General features: G+C 39.3%; 1 protein-coding gene across 1 annotated transcript in view; it reads left to right on the plus strand.

The window, feature by feature from the left end:
• MICAL2 (microtubule associated monooxygenase, calponin and LIM domain containing 2) overlaps nucleotides 1-19,316 on the plus strand; it is a 184,245-nt gene extending 164,929 nt beyond the window's left edge. The window contains exons 32-36 of the mRNA XM_074955066.1: nucleotides 4,127-4,219; nucleotides 6,652-6,745; nucleotides 15,031-15,130; nucleotides 17,886-17,959; nucleotides 18,054-19,316. Coding sequence (XP_074811167.1) covers nucleotides 4,127-4,219; nucleotides 6,652-6,745; nucleotides 15,031-15,130; nucleotides 17,886-17,959; nucleotides 18,054-18,238 — 546 coding nt within the window. The 3' untranslated portion in view covers nucleotides 18,239-19,316. The remainder of the gene's footprint in view (nucleotides 1-4,126; nucleotides 4,220-6,651; nucleotides 6,746-15,030; nucleotides 15,131-17,885; nucleotides 17,960-18,053) is intronic.
• Nucleotides 19,317-20,410: the final 1,094 nt, after the last annotated feature.

The following is a 20,410-nucleotide window of genomic DNA, read 5'->3' on the forward strand; positions in this document are numbered from 1 at the left end:
CACGTCCCTCGATCTGCTGGCAATGCTCCTACTTATACAGCCCAAAATGCCGTTAGCCTTCTTGGCAACAAGGGCACGCTGTTGACTCATATCCAGCTTCTCGTCCACTGTAACCCCTGGGTTCTTTTCTGCAGAACTGCTGCCTAGCCACTTGGTCCCTAGTCTGTAGCAGTGCATGGGATTCTTCTGTCCTAAGTGCAGGACTCTGCACTTGTCCTTGTTGAACCTTGTTTGATCCTGCCCGTCGACGACTGGGGTCTGTCTGCATTATAGTAGCACAACCCAGAAGGATGAACTGAGGTTAAATCAGGCTTGGAATGACCAAAACCTGAAGGGCCCAAAATCCAATAACCTATTTCCACAGGAATCACATTTTGAAATGCAAGGGTATGATGCTTTTCAGGCTTACCTGAGGTGTCTAGGGTGTATCCCAACCACTAGCCCACAGCAGAACGGAGCCCTTTCTCTGCCAACCAGGGGAACACTCCCCAACAACTAGCTGCTGACAACATTGGCACCCTGCTCCAGGCTCCACAAGACCTGCATTTTCTTTCTGCAGGCTAGCAGTTTACACACCTCACTTTGTTACACTGGAGTGCCCAGTCCCCTACCTTCTGGACACCCACAATGTACTCCTATATCTGCTGCCTCTGTGGAAGCAGTGTAGCCCAATTCACTGGTTTCACCTCAGTCTGACACTCTCCTTAGCACAAGGCACTTAGACTTGTCTATAGTGAAATCAAATTGAAGTTTATTTAGCAGAGCATGAGATACGAATTCAAAAACCAGCAAGTATAACAGTTTGGAGAGAGAAGGTTACATAGAAAAGAAAATCCTAAATAGCCTGTACAGTACTTATTAAAACATTACTTTCCTATCTAATAAGGTATTTCTCACCCAATGGTTAGTCCTTGCAGCACTTGCCAAGTTCAGAAAACTGGGATCCTTTCATGAAAGCCACCAACAGGCAGAGTTTCTCCTCTGTAATGGATAACAACTTGTTGCCATTTCTTCTGCTGTTATGCAGTTACAGGCTATTGTCTCTTAGCCCAGGGGGCCCTCTCTTCAGACAGCTCTCCTAGGGTTCCTTCGGCTCAAGTCTTCACCTGATCCAGGCAGTAGACCAAGTGTTGTCTCCATGGATGCCCATTGTTTTCAGTATTGATTGAGTTAGCAATGAGACCCTGCCTCACCTCAGGTGACAAGTTTCACTTCAACAGTTTTGCAACTTAATATGCTACATTTTGCATATCGCTTAAACCATTTCCCATGCAAACATCTCACAGTAACCATGACAATCAACTAATTCTTAGCTTTTGGCAGAAACCATCCATGACCCCCTTCAGTGAAATATTGAGAAGGTGGTCAGAGAGGTAATATACCTGCCCGTGTGTGTCTGTGTCTAAAAGGGCAAAGCGAAAAGAAAAGGAGTACTTGTGGCACCTTAGAGACTAACCAATTTATTTGAGCATGAGCTTTCGTGAGCTACAGCTCACTTCATCGGATGCAACATCACGAAAGCTCATGCTCAAATAAATTGGTTAGTCTCTAAGGTGCCACAAGTACTCCTTTTCTTTTTGCGAATACAGACTAACACGGCTGTTACTCTGAAACCTAAAAGGGCAAAGGTGCATTGAGGAAGCAAGGCAGCAAACCCACTAGTGTATTTTTCAAAGGCGCAGATTAATATTTTGAAGGACTCTCCAAACCAGTGCAACGAAGGGTAAGCTGATCTGTTCCATTTGACCCCAAGCTTCCCCTCCCAAACTCATCAAAAGATGTGCAGGAAATATCAATTTAATCTTTGCAAAAACTTGGCTTAGAGGGAAGGGCTGGAGAAGTAGAAAGGGTGGCCCCTTTTTTTCAGTTCTCAAGCTACATTTGTCTTTTAACTGCTGCTCCTCCCACTGCTCTTACCTACAATTCACCAACAAACATGTCTCAGAGAGTTTAGGAGACGTTTCCAGGGAGGCAGAGGCTCTCCCATATGTCCATCCACATGCACTGGCTCACCTATGTGCAATGGAGATGCAGCAAATGCTTCCCCCTCACTTTGATGTTTGAGGCTACCAGCAATATTATGCAAAAAGAAAAGGAATACTTGTGGCACCTTAGAGACTAACCAATTTATTTGAGCATGAGCTTTCGTGAGCTACAGCTCACTTCATCGGATGCATACTGTGGAAATTGCAGAAGACATTATTATATACACAGACACCATAATAATAATAGCTTATTACCAGCAGGAGAGTGGGGTGGGAGGAGGTATTGGTTCATGGTGTCTGTGTATATAATAATGTCTTCTGCAATTTCCACAGTATGCATCCGATGAAGTGAGCTGTAGCTCACGAAAGCTCATGCTCAAATAAATTGGTTAGTCTCTAAGGTGCCACAAGTACTCCTTTTCTTTTTGCGAATACAGACTAACACGGCTGTTACTCTGAAACCAACAATATTATGTAATTCTTTTTATTTTTTTAATCTTTTATTTTTTTACCAATTATTAGCTATCGCAGTGTTTCAAAGTTTTCCTGGATATTCTGTGCTGAAGACATCAGTTGTTTGTAAAAGAAAAATGAGTAAGTGTTAGTTGAGACACAGATCTTGTTAAACTCAAACACTAGAAGCTTCAAAGAATAAAGCTCTTTAAAAAAAAAAACAAAAGCAAAAAACACAGTGTGAAGAGAGAGAACCAGAAAAAGAAACTGAAATAGAAAAAAATAATAATGGTGGATTAAATGAAATACAGAAAACATATAGGTGAAAAAGAACAAAGAAAACAAATACAGGCATGAACTGAACAGGGATGAGTTTCATGAATTCAAACAGCTGGAAGGCACAAATGGACATATGGTAATGAGCAAAAACTAGCACTAACAAAATGTCAGGTGGAATATGATGTAAATGACAAACTATAACACAAACCAGTGGCAGTGACTCAGGCCTGGCTTTGCTTGCCCTATTTTGAGTCACATCCACTATTATATGTATCGATTCATCTCAGTTGGCTCCCAGTGTAAGTTTACATACCAGTTTTGCCTGGTATCCTACAGATATCTTACATTGTGCATTGGCAAAACTGAAGAGAAACTGAAATGTAGCATTCTGAGAGAACTGGCTTCTAGACTTCTATTTTCTTGTTTATTATTCTCTTATTTCCTGTCTTTCTTTTTCCTTGAGTGGGAAATCATGACTAGTCTTGAAACATTTTCAGATAGTATAAGTGAGGAACAAGATTAAACAGTGCATGCCACTCCCTATATGAACGCTTTAACAATTGCTTTGTTGTACTTCTTGGAGGGCATTGCAGTGGTCAGTGATTTGTGCCCATAAAAATGTTCCCATTGCAACATACCTTGTAACTTGAAAAATGAAGGGTGTTGGTTATCACCAGGAAGAGAGGGGACAAAGAAGAAAAGAAAAGGATGTTCTTTAATGGCAATAATAAAGCTGTTTTTGGAGAAGACAAACATTATCTGGTTTCAGATGCTAACGTGATTGTTACACTGCTTCAGACTACATCAATCTTATTACATTATAAGCTGCCCAAATTGAACTGCTGTTGTAGAATATGACTGACTTCAGAATTGCATCAGAGTTGATTAATAAACAGAGGGCCAGATCCTCTTCTGGTGTAAATTGGCATAGCTTCATGGACTTCATGGAGCCACATCAGCTAGGGATCAAGTCCAGTCACTTTTGGAAGGCATATTTTTACATATAATATAAAATTTTAACAAACAAAGAAGTGATTATTTACACAAAGAAACTGAGTATTTAGTGACTGTCGGATACAGTAAAAAATAGGTCATGTTTTTCATAGGAAGCTGGTACTTTCTGTTCTCTGGTAACCATGATGTTCACAGAAGCTATTGTGAGATGTGTGGTCAGAGGTGTGTAGTTGTGTAGCTCTATGGATTCAATTTTCCCTTCATTGACAGAAATAGCGAATGCTTAGCTAGGGATGCAGTGAGGGTCTTACTGATAATGTCTTAATGGCTGAGAATAAACCTAGCTGAGTGAATCAAAAACTACTTAACATTTGCAGCAGGCAAAAGTCTATGAAAATCTAAGATGACTAAGTACAGGGTATTGATTACCTTCTTTTCTCCCCTTACTCTTATAGGCAAAAAGGACCTTTAGAAGAAGGAGAAAACTAGAAAAGGAAACAAAGCAACTGGTTAAACAAGAGGAGCTGAAAAGACTCCATAAAGCCCAGGTGACAAAATAAAACTGAGGTCGTGTCACACTTAAGGGTATTTTGTGGGTGGGGGAGAAAAGAGGGTGATGGGGGTGTAGTGTGTGGATATTTGTCCCTTTAAATAATTTGCAAACCCTCTAGTGATGCTTACTGTGTTTTATGTTGCAGAAGTGCTCGGAAAGCAGTCAGAGCAGCAGGATGTATGCAGCTAGCTTTGCATGTTTATCTATAGTTAGTAAAGATGATTTATTTGGAACCCAACTGGGCCCATGTAACTTCTTCATACTATTTTTATTGTCATATAAAAAGCAAAAGATGGAACAACTGGTGACGGGGATGAGCACCTAACTCAGGAATACAGTGGAATAGAAAGTGATTGCAAAGACCAGTGAAATTTAAACAAATAGGGCCTGCAAGTGAACTGCTAATTTAGAAAGGATAAAAAGGGATACTACCCTATTACTACACACCAGAGAGGATTAGGAAAAACAAATGATTTTTTCCCCGTGCCTCAGTTCCCCCACCTGTACAATGGGAATAATAGTTATTCCTTTGTTAATTGTGCAATAAGATAAGATGGCCCTTTTTAAAGGCTCTTTTCTCCAGACAAAGCAGAAGGAACTCTAGATTCTGCCCATGGTGACTCATACAGTTGTGCACTTGAACCCTCCTATTGCAAGTATCTGTCATGCAATGTTTTGTGAGCACACTTCTCAATGAGCTGATCTCAAATGGTGTCTGATTCTAATGTGCCAAAATCACAGGTCATAGTTAACTCCCTTCACACCTATACACATGAGTTGCATTCTCTGTCTGAATTTGCATTGTTCAGGTAGTACAGGCTAGATTTTCAAAAGTGCTCAGCTCCCATTTTGGCTCCTAAATGAAGTTCTCAATGGGATCTGCTGGGTGCTGAATTCTCTTTGCAAAATCTGGTCTTACAAATTTATGTGGAGCACTTAAAGGCCACTTTTGCCTGTTCAGACATACCTTTCTTTGAGGCAGGGACCGTCTCTCACTATGTGTTCGTACAGCCCCGGTTTCAATTGGGGCTCTAGGTGTTACTGTCATACAAAGAGTAAACATGTATATATAATTAGTGTGTGTGTATATATATATATATATATATATAAAATTAATGTAAACATATATACACTATATAATGAGAAGTGAAATTGAAATCTCTGGAATTTTTAAATGGGTCTCCTCTGCTGATTTATTGTACTTTAAATGAATAGATATTTTACGCTTGAACCTATTGCATTTTTCTCTACATTTTCTTGATATTTTAGAAAATATTTGACTAATCATTACTGAGAAATCAATGACAAAATAGAAGCAACTACAAAAGAAAAAAATCGACATGTGCTTAGTGTATTTTTTTGTAAAACTGAAATAGCAAAAATGAAACAAGTAAACAAAATTCCTGGTGGGGGGGAACACATTTGTAAGCGTCTTCCCTTATTTTATGGCGATATGGTAATAAACATTTTCAGAAAGTGCCCAGTGATTTTGGGCACCCAGCTTTGGACACCTTCACAGGGCCTGAATTTAAGGAAATACTAGGCACCTACCCTTTCAAAAATGTGGCCCTTTAAAGGTGTCACAGATCGGGCACCCAAAATCAATGGATGCTTTTGAAAATACTTGGCCTACAACATAGACATAGAGAGTATGGTCAGCTCAGTTCATCTCAGGGTTACCTGTTCAGTGCCAATTAATCAGAATTATGGAGCTATATACCCTTTTCTTTTCCATATCAGAAGGTTATATGAGAAGAAAAAATAGTTGAACTATCCCACTCAATTCAGAATAGTAGACAAAACCTTGAAGCTATTTTAGGTACCAATATGGCTCCCATTACCATAGTGTCTGAGTGCCTCATAATCTTTAATATATTTACCTTCACAGCAGCCCTGGGAAGTAGGGAGCTGCTGTTATCCCCATTTTACAGATGGGGAACTGAGGCACAGCAAGACAAAGGGGCAGATTTTTAAAGGTATTTAAGCACTTAAAAAGAAAAGGAGTACTTGTGGCACCTTAGAGACTAACCAATTTATTTGAGCATCCGATGAAGTGAGCTGTAGCTCACGAAAGCTTATGCTCAAATAAATTGGTTAGTCTCTAAGATGCCACAAGTACTCCTTTCCTTTTTGCGAATACAGACTAACACGGCTGTTACTCTGAAACCTAAGCACTTAAAGACGCAGATAGACGCCTAGCGGGATTTTTCAAAAGTGCTTTCAAAAAATCCCACGAGGCGCCTAAATATTGATGGCAAATAGGGCCCTCAGTGACTTACCCAAGATGACACTGGAAAACTTTAACAGTAAAGGGACCTGAACGTGGGTTTCCCAAGTCCCAGGCTAGTGCCCAAACCACTGGACCATCCTTCCTCTCTGTATTTTAAAGCTGTATTTTTATCTTTTGTAATCGTTATTACTCTGCAGGCTATACAGCGCCAACTGGAAGAAGTGGAGGAAAGACAGAGGGCCCTCGAGATAAATGGTGTTAAACTGGAGAGGGAACTGCGAGGAGAATCAGGTAAATGGGGCAAGAAATTTGTGATTATTTGGTGCCTCTTTAAAAGCAGAGCAAGTTTTACAACTGTTTTAAAAGTATAGGTGGTTGGAAAATTTTCCCTGAAACAATAAATCAGAAAAAAATCACCTATTTTTTTTTCCATTTGCCAAGCAGCTTTAGATGTTATCAGTTATGAATTTGTAGCTATTGGAACTTGAAGCTGAATCTACTTCCCTCACCTTGTTTAAAATCCTGAGCCTGATTTCATCTACACTACAGAATCAGTGATGTTTCTAGGTGCAGTAACTCAGTTACCAAGCCAGTAGCCTATGCTTAGTAACAAGGTCCTTAACAGCTTCTCTCTGAGTATCAATAATATGATAGCAGTCAGTGACTGAACCATGGAAAGAACTCAAACAAGCTATGTAAAAGGGCAATGCACAGTGTGACAGACCTGAACTATGAAATGCTGTTTTCTTATGGACAGGAGATAATAGGGATTTTTCCCTGCTCCAGTGAAAGGTTAAGTTTTAGTTAGTCCTGCCCCAGCAGTGGAGGGGAGTTAGAGGATATAAGGTCTCCCCTACATGTCTACATAAGGACTATTCACATTACAGTTCATGCACAGAAGGGTGAGGCGCAGATTCATAGATTTTTAAGACCAGAGGGAACATTAGATCATTTAGTTTGATTTCCCTGACCATGCCTAACGTGATGTCTTTCCCTTCTGCCACATGAACTATTGGACAGGGAGGAGGAGGGGAAAGTGGACAGTGTAAGGGAGGAGTGGAGAGTTAGTAGAGCCATAATGCTGCCCTCCCCAGCGTGACAGCCTGCAGAACTGGCCAGATGCAAGGGAGGAAGCAAGCTACACCTCAGAAAAGGGTGACACGACTTCCCCACAGAGCAAGGAGAACAAGAGGGACTGTGCCTCTCTGAGACACTCCTCCTGTGGTCAACACAGTTTGACGCCACCCTTTTCTAAGGGATGAAATTTCAAGACCCAATTTTACCTTAAGGGTTTTTTTTTCTTGTTAAATAAAATATGAACGTAAACGGCTGTCCAATGCAATCTACCTTCTGAGGAGGTTTGAAAGCTATTTTAGATTTAAAAGACTGTCTGAAAGCTGGCAGTCATATTGCAAATCTGCTTTTTATATTCTTCCTGGTTACAAGCCAACTCTCCTAAATCACTAGTGTGATTTTGTGCCAAGGAGTTAGATGTTTTTTGATGCAACATCCAACACTTGGAAAATGTTGTTTTTATGCTTAGCTGCATAGTATGGTAAAGTCTCCATGTACTTTTTTTAGTACTGTTTATAGCATCCATCACTGTAGTACACACACACTGAAGTAAAGAATTGGCTCCAGTAGATGTTTGCCCAAGTAAAAGGTGTAAGTTCTTCAGTGTTTACCCCACTGGTTTATAAAACAAATACCATATAACTGAGCGAACTAATCTATTTCAAATGTTTTTAAAAAGCTAACATCAATTATCTGTTAAATTAAAAAATAAAGATTTCTAAGATGGCACCCATCTTACTGCCTTTTTGAAAGGAGAATCCACAAAGGGTTGTTAGTGTTAGGCCTGGTCTAGACTTAAAAAGTAGATCATCTTAGCCATGTCATGCAGGGTTGTGAAAATTTTTGCCCCCGTGCGGCCTAGTTGGACAGACCTACCCCTCCCCTCCACTCCCGTGTAGATGTGGCTAAGTTGATGAAAGAATTCTTCCGTCAACTTTGCTACCTCCTCTCGGAGAGGTGGATTAGCTACATCAACGGGGAAAAAACCCTCCTGCCAATGTATGACGTGTCTACGCTATGGCGCTAGAGAGGCACTGCTACAGTGCCGTCGCTGTGCCACTGTAACGGCTGTAGTGTAGACATACCCTTAGTTATAGAACAAAAAAAGTTGTGCTCTTCTCTAGGTCTCTGAAAATATGGAAGATCAAAACCCTTCTAACTATTGGGAAATAAGGATATATGCAGAATACCAGAATGGATGGCCCAGAGCCACCCCTTGTTCCCATTATTTTGACAATCACATTTTCTAAAGAAAGCTCATCTGCTAAGAGATTGATGCTCCTCATTCCCTTTTCATCCTTAGTAATTTAATTCCTTTCATTAAGATTAGAGTGCTATTTTTTTCTCCCTGTTGATTGTTTTCATGTGGGTGGCCAGCTATAGATGCAGGCAGATAGGAAAAGGGGTGAGGACTATTCTGTTTGAATACCTCATATTGTGTAAAATTTCAAGCAGAAATTCTCCAAACTAGACATCAAAATGTTAATGCTTTGTTGCTTGTAATAACGTTTATGTAATAGTGCAGGATTTAGTCAGATAATATTCCATTCATCCTTTTAAAAATGTGCATTATTGTTTAATGAATGACCAGTGCTTATTAGGTTAAGTTGTATTTAAGTAGGCCTGTGCTTATGTAGCTCAAGTGATTTAATAGGTATTATTAAGGTAATTAGAAAATGATCACAGTTAAGCAATAATATTGAGCTGCAAAGGTTGTGAATAACCGAATTTAGAGACAGGCCTGCAAACACTAGTCTTCAGTGACATTTATGCAACTCTCCTCTAATAATTATGTGAGCATGGAATGAAAGGCTCTTTTGTTAGTGGGAGTTATTCATTAGCTACTGAACTGAATTAGAAGAGAACATGCGTGGGTGTGAAACAAACTGCCATGAAGACTGATGAACAAAATGAGGCTTTGATGATCTCGTAATTGTAGTGACAACAATTCATGCATTTAAAGAAAAATTAGAAATAATCAATCCTATGAATAATTTTTTGTGGTTTTCCCCCTTCATTTACTTTATTCTGTGCTAAATACCAAATAATAAATCATTAATGTACTGCTGCTTTGTTTTCTAGTGACATTTGTGTGGGTTTATAGGGATCTTTTGCCTACATCAAAATGCAGTAATATAGGTTTTGAACCACATTTTCAATTGAAATTTGTATAACTCAAAAGTTAATTAAACAAGTTGTGAAGGTTACTAGTAAAGAAAAAAAATCCGTGCTGAGGAAGCACGATTAGTCTCCCCATATTTCAGTACATCAGTGAATAGCTTTCTGTAGGCTTATGCTTTTATAGATAGTGTACTCAGGGTTTGTTTGCACTGCCTTTTGGAAAAGGGAAGTATTTAAAACTGTAAACAGAGTCAGAAATATTAGACCCTTTGAAAGTGTGTGTGGACAGGAATGTGAGTTTTATACCTTTTTCCAAAAAAAACAAGTGGAAGAAGTTGAAGGAAGAGCCTGCTTATTCTCCAACCTTTTATCTGCAGAAAGATGCTAAGGTGGCAGGAAATTGAAAGTTTCAGAGCCATGTTTAGTAAATGCTGTTTTTAAATAGGCCATCTTAAAGTTGTTACTGTAATAAAAAGAAAAGGACATCTTAATTTCTAATGGAGCCTCAAATGAAAGGGATTTGGATAAATAAAAAGCCACCTTTTTGCAAAAACATGTCTCAATAAACAAACACAGGAACTGGCATCCAGTTGACCCGAACAACTTCCCTATCTCATTTGGGTGTTGTGGAGATTGCTTAGTTTGTTGTATTGTACTTGGAAGATATAAATCATGTAAGTTAAGTAACTATTGGGGTTATTAATGATACATCAATAGAGAAGTTCAGTGAATAAATGCAATGCAGCCTTCAGGATACTAGAGGGCACTCTGTAGGACAGAGAAAGAAAAAACAAAAAGCTACTGTTGTTACAGCTCCAGTAGGTGTTTTTGTTAGAATAAGAGGCATTTTGGCAAACCACATTGCTGTTTGCTTACTTCAGTTGAAATACAACTCAAATCTTTTATTAGAGGGAGAAACTGATATTTTATTCTATAAGCATGGAAATATTTAAAAAGCAATATTTTTCCAAAATAAGAATATAGCAAAAATTGGGAAGGAGATGGAGGAAGGACAGAGTGTTTGCACAAGTTCAGAAAATATGCACATCCATGAAAATAGATTCTCTTGTTAGCAATAAAATAAATGCTCTATTAAAATTTCATTTATAAGAACTGTATGGGGGTAAGTGTGTTGTCTGGTTTAAATTCTGGCTGCCTTTCTGCTTTTAGTGTGTGTGTGTACCACACACACAAATCCTGCTACATACAGGCATTTAAACTAGACATGTCCCCATTAGAGCTGGTTGGAAAAATTCTAACAAAATGTTTTTTGTCTGAATGTACTGATTCATCAAAATCTATTGACTTTGACAAAGTTCTGATGGAACCCAGGAATGGCTGAACTGGAATTCTGCCTCGTTTTGTGCCAGCTCACCTGCTCAGCATCTCTGTATCCTGCCTGTCAGACTGTCTCAGAGTCGGGAACCCGAAGGGCTGTCAGAGTCCATGACACCAGGGCAGGCCACCAGGCAGACTGCCCCAGAACCAGAATTACCTTTCTCCACACAGCCCTAGACCTCATATACCTGTACCTTGCTATTCCAGTTAGACAGCTTTGGCTTTTGGGAATGATAATGCCGAACCAAGATGACAAATTTCTATAAGTACACAAATTTAGCTTCATCATATTTTCAAATTGAAAAAGCAGGAGATAATGCCATTATCTCTTGTGCTGCTGCTCCTGACCCATTAGGTGTGCTACCTCTTTCTCCTTCTAAATTGTCTATACTTATTCCTTTTCTCAGGTTGTTCTCTACTTCTTGCCTCAATTTCTAACCCAGTGTAATGACACCCCTCGACAGGTCGCCTGTGTGAGGTCTGACCCAGGGACCTCTAAAAACATGTATCCCTAATTGCTTGAACTAAAGGCCCAAGTTCATTAGTTAGGGGCAGTAGCAGTCCAGTTACTAGAAGGGGACGAAATGTTAGCATGTGTTTATATTAGCAAACAAAGAGGTAGTGGCCTAACCTAAAAGATTTTTTGGAAGTCATAGCTGCATTCCTTTACGGCTGACTCTCTCTCTCTCTCTCTCTTTCTGACCCAGCCCCCAGCCACACACACTTTTTTTGTCCCATACTCCTTTCCAGTTCTATTCTTTTCACACTGCCCTCCCAGGGAAGCAGCAGATTGAAGAGCCAACTACCATTCTCTGGGCTGGGAGCTGCTGAACTTGTGGACAGCTCATGTCTTTGCGCCTCTGAGCAGTTCAGCATGATGTGGTTACATCTTGCTCCCGGGTGAAGAGCTGAGAGAGCGAGCTGAAATGCATAGTGTACTGCAGGAGAGGAGGAGTTGCTGCCTCATGACTGATGAAGGCACTGCTCTGGAGGATTTCAACACCATGATACCACTGTGTTGACAGTAGCCAGAGTGATCAGATGTCCTGGGAGTCTATTGAAATGCTGACAGAATCCTGACATTGGTGGAACTGGCTGGACATTGGAATTGTCCCTCAAAGTTGGGACAATCCTGAAGTAAATTAAGACATCTATATCCTACCTATTATTATTATTTATTATTATTATTATGTTTCACTGTACAAGCTGAGAGGGAAGTGCACTGCAGTATGGACGTGACTGACGTCATGGAGACACATTTCCAGCTTCCTCGGTACTACTGTAGTTAGTAACAGAGGGAGCCATATTACAGAGTATTTAACTGTCCCTAAATATTTAAAATCTAAAAGCAGCTTCCTCCCCCCCTCCCCCCAAAAGTCTTCTTGGGATGGATAACTCTTTATGGGGTTCTTTTGTTTAGCAAAGAAGAAACTGGAAAATTGGGCTGAAGAGCAAGCTAGAAAGGGGAAAAGAGATATGTATAGATTAAGGGGGCTCAGATCTTTTGAAAGCCTCTTGGGCCTAGAGTATTTTTGGCAGGTCTTGCTGGGAAATTGTTGGTAAAATACCAAAGAATCAGGTTAAGGGATGAGTTTGTTAACTTTGTAGCCAGATTTTCAAGGGTACAAACAACCTGCACCAAGGGGTAGCTGGGTAGGGTACACAAGCATCCATTTTAGATTCATACATGTAGGGGGCTTCCTCAGTGCAGTGCATCCTCTTTTTTGAAAAGTTAGCCATATGTATTAATGACCTGTGGGATCCTACTGATGTGAGGAGTACCTACTTCTAACAGAACATTGAAAGGCTAGATGATTATGAGTAGAGTAGTTATCAGTGGTTCGGTGTCAAACTGGCAGGACGTATCTAGTTGGCTCCTACAAGGGTCTGTCCTTAGGCCAGTACTGTTCATTATTTTCATTAATTACTTGGATAATGGAGTGGAAAGGGTGCTTGAAAAATTTGCAGATGACACCAAGTTGGGAGGGGTTGCAAACACTTTGGAGGACAGGATTAGAATTCAAAATTATCTTGATAAAATGGAGAATTTGTCTGAAATCAACCAGATTCAATTTAATAAGGACAAGTGCAAACTACTACACTTAGGAAGAAAATATCGTATGCACAACTACAAAATGGAAAATAACTGTCCAGGCAGTCGTACTGCTGAAGAAGATCCAGGGGTTGTAGTGGATCACAAATTGAATACAAGTCACCAGTATGATGCAGTGGAGAAAAAAGCTAATATCATTCTGGAGTATGTTAACAAGTGTGTTCGATGGAAAACATAGGAGGTAATTGTCCCACTCTACTCAGGACTGGTGAGGCTTCCGCTGAGGTACTGTGTCCAGTTCTGGGCGCCACACTTTAAGAAAGATATGGACAAATTGGAGTCCAGAGATGAGCAACAGAAATGATATACAATTTAAAAAATCTGACCTATGAGGAAAGGTTAAAAAAGCTGGGCATGTTGAATCTTGAGAAAAGACAACTGGGGTTGTGGGACAGGGATCTGAAAACAGGCTTCAACTGTATTTAAGGCTGCAATAAAGAGGACCATGATCAATTGTTCTCCAAATCCACTGAAGGTAGGACAAGGAGTAATTAGTTTAATCTGCAGCAAGGGAGATGTAGATTAGATATTAGGAAAAACTTTTTTAACTATAAGGATAGTTAAGCACTGGAATAGGTGTCCAAAGGGGTTGTGGAATCCCTGCCATTGGAGGTTTTTAAGAACAGGTTAGACAAACACCTGTCAGGAATGGTCTCAATATACTTGGTCCTAACTCAGCACTGGGGGCTGGACTAGATGACCTCTCAAGTCCCTTTCAGCCCTATGTTTCTATGATGATGGGCTATTTCAGGTCTTAAAACAAAGGTCCACCAATATACTCTGAACGACAGCTTGAAAAGGCCAGTTTTCCATTGCCATCTCTTCTTGTGGGGCAATATTGGCACTCAGTGAAGGAATGTTTTCATTTTTGGGAATCTATTCTTTATAGAATAGTTGTATCCACTAGTTGTTTATAGTCTTACACCCAGATTGTGAGTTCTTTGGGGACAGGGGCCATCTCTTTGTTATATGACTATACAGCACCGAGCACAATGGCATCCTGGACTGGAGACACTACTACAGTACAAATAATATTAACAATAATAATGGACTGTCTATAGTGCAGCTTTTCTAATCAGTCAAAACATTTATTTCACAGATGCAGATTTAAAGACAAAGGTCAGATGGGAAATGAGCTGGGGGCCCTTTTAGTAGGGACTTTGATTAAGAGTGAGGGGCCCACCAGGAGGAGGGACCAGTTGACATATGCCAGCCTTGCCCACCCTTAAGTTTCTGATGGAGGTATCCACCTAAAATAGATAAATCAGGTAAATAGGTAAATAAATAAATAAATAGGTAATCAGGTAAATCAGGTAAATCAGGTAATCAGGTAAATCAGGTAAATCAGCCTTGCCCACCCTTAAGTTTCTGATGGAGGTATCCACCTAAAATAGATAAATCAGGTAAATAGGTAAATAAATAAATAAATAGGTAATCAGGTAAATCAGGTAATCAGGTAAATCAGGTAAATCAGGTAAATAGGTAAATAAATAAAATCAGGTAAATAAATAGATAAATCAGGTGCTGGAACTTGTGTTAACTAGTGTTAACATTAAAAAAATTAATTATTTATGCCAGAATAAGGAGCAACTAATACCGACCATTTCAAAAAGGAGTAGACAAATATTTGAAAGAAACAAAACAAAACACCTGCTAATTTTCAAGATGGAAACGGGATTCTTTTCTTGTATTTATTCCAGCCTAAAATTCAGTATATCTTTAACTATAGTAAACTATTCACCAAAATATAAACAGGTGTGTTATATATCTGGTACCCTGGAGAACTACTGACATAAATATCACATCACAAAGGTTCTATATAGTACACATCTAGCCTTACAAACAAGGATCATTTAAAGTGGCTTCAAAGCAGTTTGACCATGGCGAGGGAAATCCAATATAACACATTTATTTTTTATATCTCAATCAGATTCAGGCACACAGGATGAAACTCAGCTGTTACATGAATGGTTTGAGCTGGTCCTGGAGAAGAATAAATTAGTGTGTTATGAGTCTGAGCTCTTGACCATGTAAGTAAGAACACACAGTTTGCCATCAGTAGTAAAGATGTGGGGGATGGGGAAGTGGACTCATTTTAGGTCCCAGGCACAGGATTTTCCTCTTGATACATGTTGCTCTCATTATTGAGCTAAATTGCCACTTTGTGTCTTGCATAGCATATCGCCATTAGCACACAGAGAGAGTCCACGCTTCTCCTGCTTACTCTACTGTTTCCTGGAGTTGGAAGTGTGTTAGAATAAATACACCCAAAGCTACATTCTATTCCAAACTCAGATATGCACTTGAACTCCCCAGTGGTACAGTGGTTTTGATCCTATAGGTCTATTACATAGCACTATTATTTGTGGATGCTCTGTTCTCATGTAATGAGGGCCTAATGACCTCCCAGGCATTTAATCCACTGGAAAACAAATTGGTCAAGGAACCAAATGGGTGGGGAGTGGAGAGAGATTTCTAACCTACAGTATATCAGCTTTTCCTGGGCAACACGAGGAAATGAGAGGAAAGATTAAACTCATTTGGGAAAGATTTAGGAGTAGAGCTGGGCGAAATGTTTTGGATGAAGAGTTTACTCATCAAAAAACACATTTTCAGGTCAAACAAAACTACTTCTGAATTTTGGCAAAATCGGGGAAAAAAAATTCTGAAAAAGCTGAACCATTTCTATTTTGGGTTGACCTGAAATTAATTTTTTTTCCAGATATTTTGGTTTGGCCACCAAACTAAAAATTCAGTTATTTATTCTGCTCTATTTAGGAGTCAAATACAGAGGCAAAGTGAGTGGTGTCAAAATCTGGGGTGGGTTAAAACTGAGTATGAATCCATCAATACTTTGGTCATTGTCCTAAAAATGTGCACCTTTGCTCACACAAATGTTTGTACCATATATGCCTGTCAAGTCAGAGTCAAGTGACTCCCAGCTGCTTCCTACCCCTACTGCTTGGGTTAGGTGGGTGGTACACTGTAGGTCTAGATGGCATCTCTTAATCCCTGGGTTCTGCTCTGGGAGCAGGCCAATGGTTGGCATTTATCAGTTGCATATTGTGCAGCTGGTCACAAACGCCAGGCCTGGTTCAATGAGAACAACGAAGACATTTCCAAACTCCTAAGTGATCAGCAGAAAGCATTTGTTTGAATGGCAGAATGATCTCACTTCCATCTCAAAGAAAGATAGATTTAAGTACTTACAGAGCAAGGCCCAGTTTGAAGTGAGGAGAATGGAGGATGAATGGTGGGAGAGGAAACCTGAATAAGTTCAGCATTACACAGATACAAACAATATAAAGATGTTCTTTGACTCTCTCAAAGCAGTCTATGGACCATCTAAATCTGGCACAGCTCTCTTGAAGTCGGCAGGTGGCACAACCCTCATCGAAGACAAGGAGGGAATCATGCAGAGATGGGCTGAACACTTCAATAGTCTACTCAATAGACCATCCGTATTGATCAGCGTGTCCTTGACCAATTACCCAAGAAATCCATCAGATGATCTCGACTTCCCTCCAACAGTTGAAGAGATCATGAATGCCATCAAACAATTGAACTCTGGCAAGGCTCTGGAAAGGATGGTATTCCAAAGTGTAGAAAGCAGCAGGTCCAAAGGCTCTCGATGTTTCACGATACCTTGAGTAGCATTTGGGAGGAAGATGAAATGCCACAAGACTTGAAAGATATTATTGTATCCCTGTTCAAAATCAAAGGCAGCAAATCTGACTGAAAACTACAGAAGCATTTCCTTCCTTTGAACAGCAAGGAAAATACTAGCTCACATCCTTCTGAACAGACTCATTGCAAACATATCTGAGGAGAATCTGCCAGAAGCCGTAATGTGGTTTCAGACCACGTCGTAGTACTATGGACATGATTTTTGTCATAAGGCAGGTCCAGGAAAAATGTTTCAAGCAGAACATGGACCTGTATGCAGTCTTCATTGACTTGACCGAAGCTTTTGATACAGTCAGCAGAGTGGGACTACTGGCTATTCTACATAAACAGGTCTGCCCAAGAAGGTTCATACAAATCATCTGTCTATTCCATGATCACATGACAGTGCAGGTGCTCTTCAATGGTGACTCTTCCAACGTATTTGAAATCTCGAATGGAGCGAAGAAAAGCTGCATATTTGTCCCAGTGCTGTTCAGCTTGTTCTTTGTTTGTGTCTCCAGCCATGCCACAAAGGACAGAAGAAAGAAGTATAAGCACTTCACAGATAACCTGAAGAGCAGTCTCCAAAGAACTTGATCAAATGGCTCAGAACAGGACTCATTGGCGGTCTCTGACAAGATCAGGATGTAACAGGTTTGAGCAGGATTGACGCAATCATCTCCAATCCTCAGTGAAAGGTGCTATGTAGTGGCATCATTCAACATGATAGATACAGTCTTCCCATGCTCAGTGCAGCTGACTCTGTGCATCAGGGTTTGGACTTCAGGGTATGGGTAGCCATAGATGAGGATTGCAACAATATCGTCATCAGTGATGGACTGCCAACATTGTTTAGCTGGCCACATACTACTGTGTTGGAGAAACCTCCAACCACTAGACCCTGATCTAAGAAGCAGAAACATAATAAAAGGATAGCAGTATTGACAATGAAATGAGCATAAAATAATTATAATCTTATTAAAAAGGCCAGATACATGGGAGCCAGTATATCAATCTTTTTAACAGGTCTGCTGAAGGTTGATTGTTACTTTCTGAATTCTAAAATCCTTAGGAAATCTATGTCAGCTGATTCTTTGCCATTCTTATTTTTGTATCTAGAGCTCAGGAACTAGAACTGGAGGATCACCAAAGAAGATTGGAGCAGAAACTGAGAGAGAAAATGGCCATTGATGGTAAATAAGCTGGGAAGTTAATTATATGTTTTGGTCTGCAGTAATAGTCCCAATTTACAATAGTGTTTTAACTGCTTGTTTTGCAATCTCCTAGATAGCCTAAAAAACGAACAAGAACTGAACGAGGAGCATGAAATTTTTACTGAGATGATGAAAGTGATTGAAGAAAGGGACAAACTTGTGTCTTCCATAGAAGAGCAGAGAGTGAAGGAAGAGGCAGAAGATCAGCACTTTGAAAGCTTTATATTATCTAAGGGTTATCAACTCAGCAGCACTTAGCCACATGAAAATGTATGGAACTTCAACTATATTAACCAACATGGAGACAGTCCTTTGGCTGAAACTGAAGGAATCATATCATTTTAGCATCAAACACTTTTAAACAGGCTTTTTGCTTGCACAGCAGTGTCTCTTAGTTCCACACAGATAATTACAGGAAGAAACATTGCAATCTCATTGTCAACAAAAAGGGCTAGTCATCTTGTGAGATGGAAGAGAACTGAATTCACCTGTGTGATGGACAGTGTGTGAAAATTACACTGGAGCTGTCCATTGTTTTCCTTTTCTCTGTAATTTTATTTTAATTCTGAGAACAGAGTTCCTAGAGACATAACTACATGATCTGGTACTTTTGAAACAGCAACCTTTTCCATTCACTTGTCTGAATCTGTGTGTATTTTTGTTTCTGTTTTGGCATGGTTGAGCCACAATGAACTGTATTCAAGTGTCAAATAAGCATTAGGTTAGTGTTTAAAATGTATTTCTAAAGGAGAAGGGGAAGAGTCTTTAGAATACTGAGTACACACATTGTAAATAACAAGTGTAAATGCAAGGTCAGGCAAATTTAATTATCAGGTGTATTTGCAAGCTTGAGTGCACTGTATGTATTGAATGAGGACTTAATACCATATTAAAACCTTACATTATGTAAAACTGTAACTTAATACCAAAGGGATTACTAGTCTTAACAAAATGTTGTAGAGTCAGAAGACCTTTTGTCTGTAGCTGACCAAAGTAATCACTGAAATATGCTTGAAGAGCATTTTAAAAAATTGATTAAGAGGTACATGGTAGGTTTTGCAAGATGCATTCTTCACAAAAGCATGTACTGTATCTCAAAGTTATCACTCGTTAGAGACTTGGCACAGAATAACAAAAACTGTGGCAAAATTATTTTCTGCATTTTTATGCTGAGAGTTGATAGAAAATCTCTGCTTGCATATCAACCACATTTAAACTGCTGCTAAGATGAATGCATAAATAAGACTGTCAGAGCTATATCTGTTGAACGCATTTTTTACTTTAAAAAAACATAGAAAAGTGCCTTCTAGTTTTTCTCACGCGCACACACACGCACAGACTCAGCAGTTGTGCAAAAGATTTTCCAAGGCTATGTTTTCAATTTACTGTGAGCAGGCTTCTAAATCTGAGATGATTTTGTAATTTACAATTGATTGTTTCTCCCAGTTGTATGTAGGATAGTCTGAAAAGTCAGTATGAAAGACGTGGAGAAACTGGAGGACTGTTTTTGAATATTGTTTTACCTCATGTTCTGACTGGAAGGGTTTACTTTTCTCATTACTAAATGAAAGGTGCTTAAATGCTGTTTCTGCCTACAGTTCAGCAGAGGCAAAGGAAACACTTCTAAATGTAAGTGTAAAAGCTTTAGGCTAATAAAACCCCACTTCACACTGGATTTTGTTAAAAATAATTTATAATCTACCTTAGTTCTTCTGTTACACTGAAATTTCGTATAATACATCTTTTTAAAGATAAAATCCAGATTTTATCATCATCCATGGATTATCAATATACCTCTGTAGGGGTGAGATAAGAATACTATTGTTCTACAGTATTTATCTATTTATATTTATTTGTATATGTATCTGTTTACAGGAAGTACCAATATCTAATAATAATTTACATAGTCTGGTGAATTCTGTCTCTGCTTTGGATGGCAGCTATGAGATCTACAATAACACCACACTGGTAAAGCCATGCATAGTAGAACAGAGGATTATATCATTAAGGTATACAATAGGAACAAAATATAAAGTAAGACATAAACAATATCTGAAGATATTACACATAGGGATACATTTCTAACATGCTGCACAGGAATTTAGTTACATTACTTCCATTAGTCAGTGGGAGAGGAATAGCAGAATCCCTGCATACGTTCAGAATCTATCCTCTAGCATCTTTTTATCTGTTATATGCTTGTAACCCTGATCTTTGTGAGTCATCTTCTTAAATTGTCTCTCTTGTTTAAGATGGATTCATGGTATTTACTATTGAAGATGAACCACATATATAGCGAAGACCAAAATTAAATAAATCCCAGTTTTCAGTGCAGACTTATCTGTGTTTTGAATGCTGGGGGCGGCGGGGAATTAAGCACAGAAATAAACATTTTTAAAGTTAATTTTTCTCCTTTGAAATCCACTGGCA

This window comes from Natator depressus, chromosome 6, assembly GCF_965152275.1.
Source record: "Natator depressus isolate rNatDep1 chromosome 6, rNatDep2.hap1, whole genome shotgun sequence".
Taxonomy (NCBI): domain Eukaryota; kingdom Metazoa; phylum Chordata; order Testudines; family Cheloniidae; genus Natator; species Natator depressus.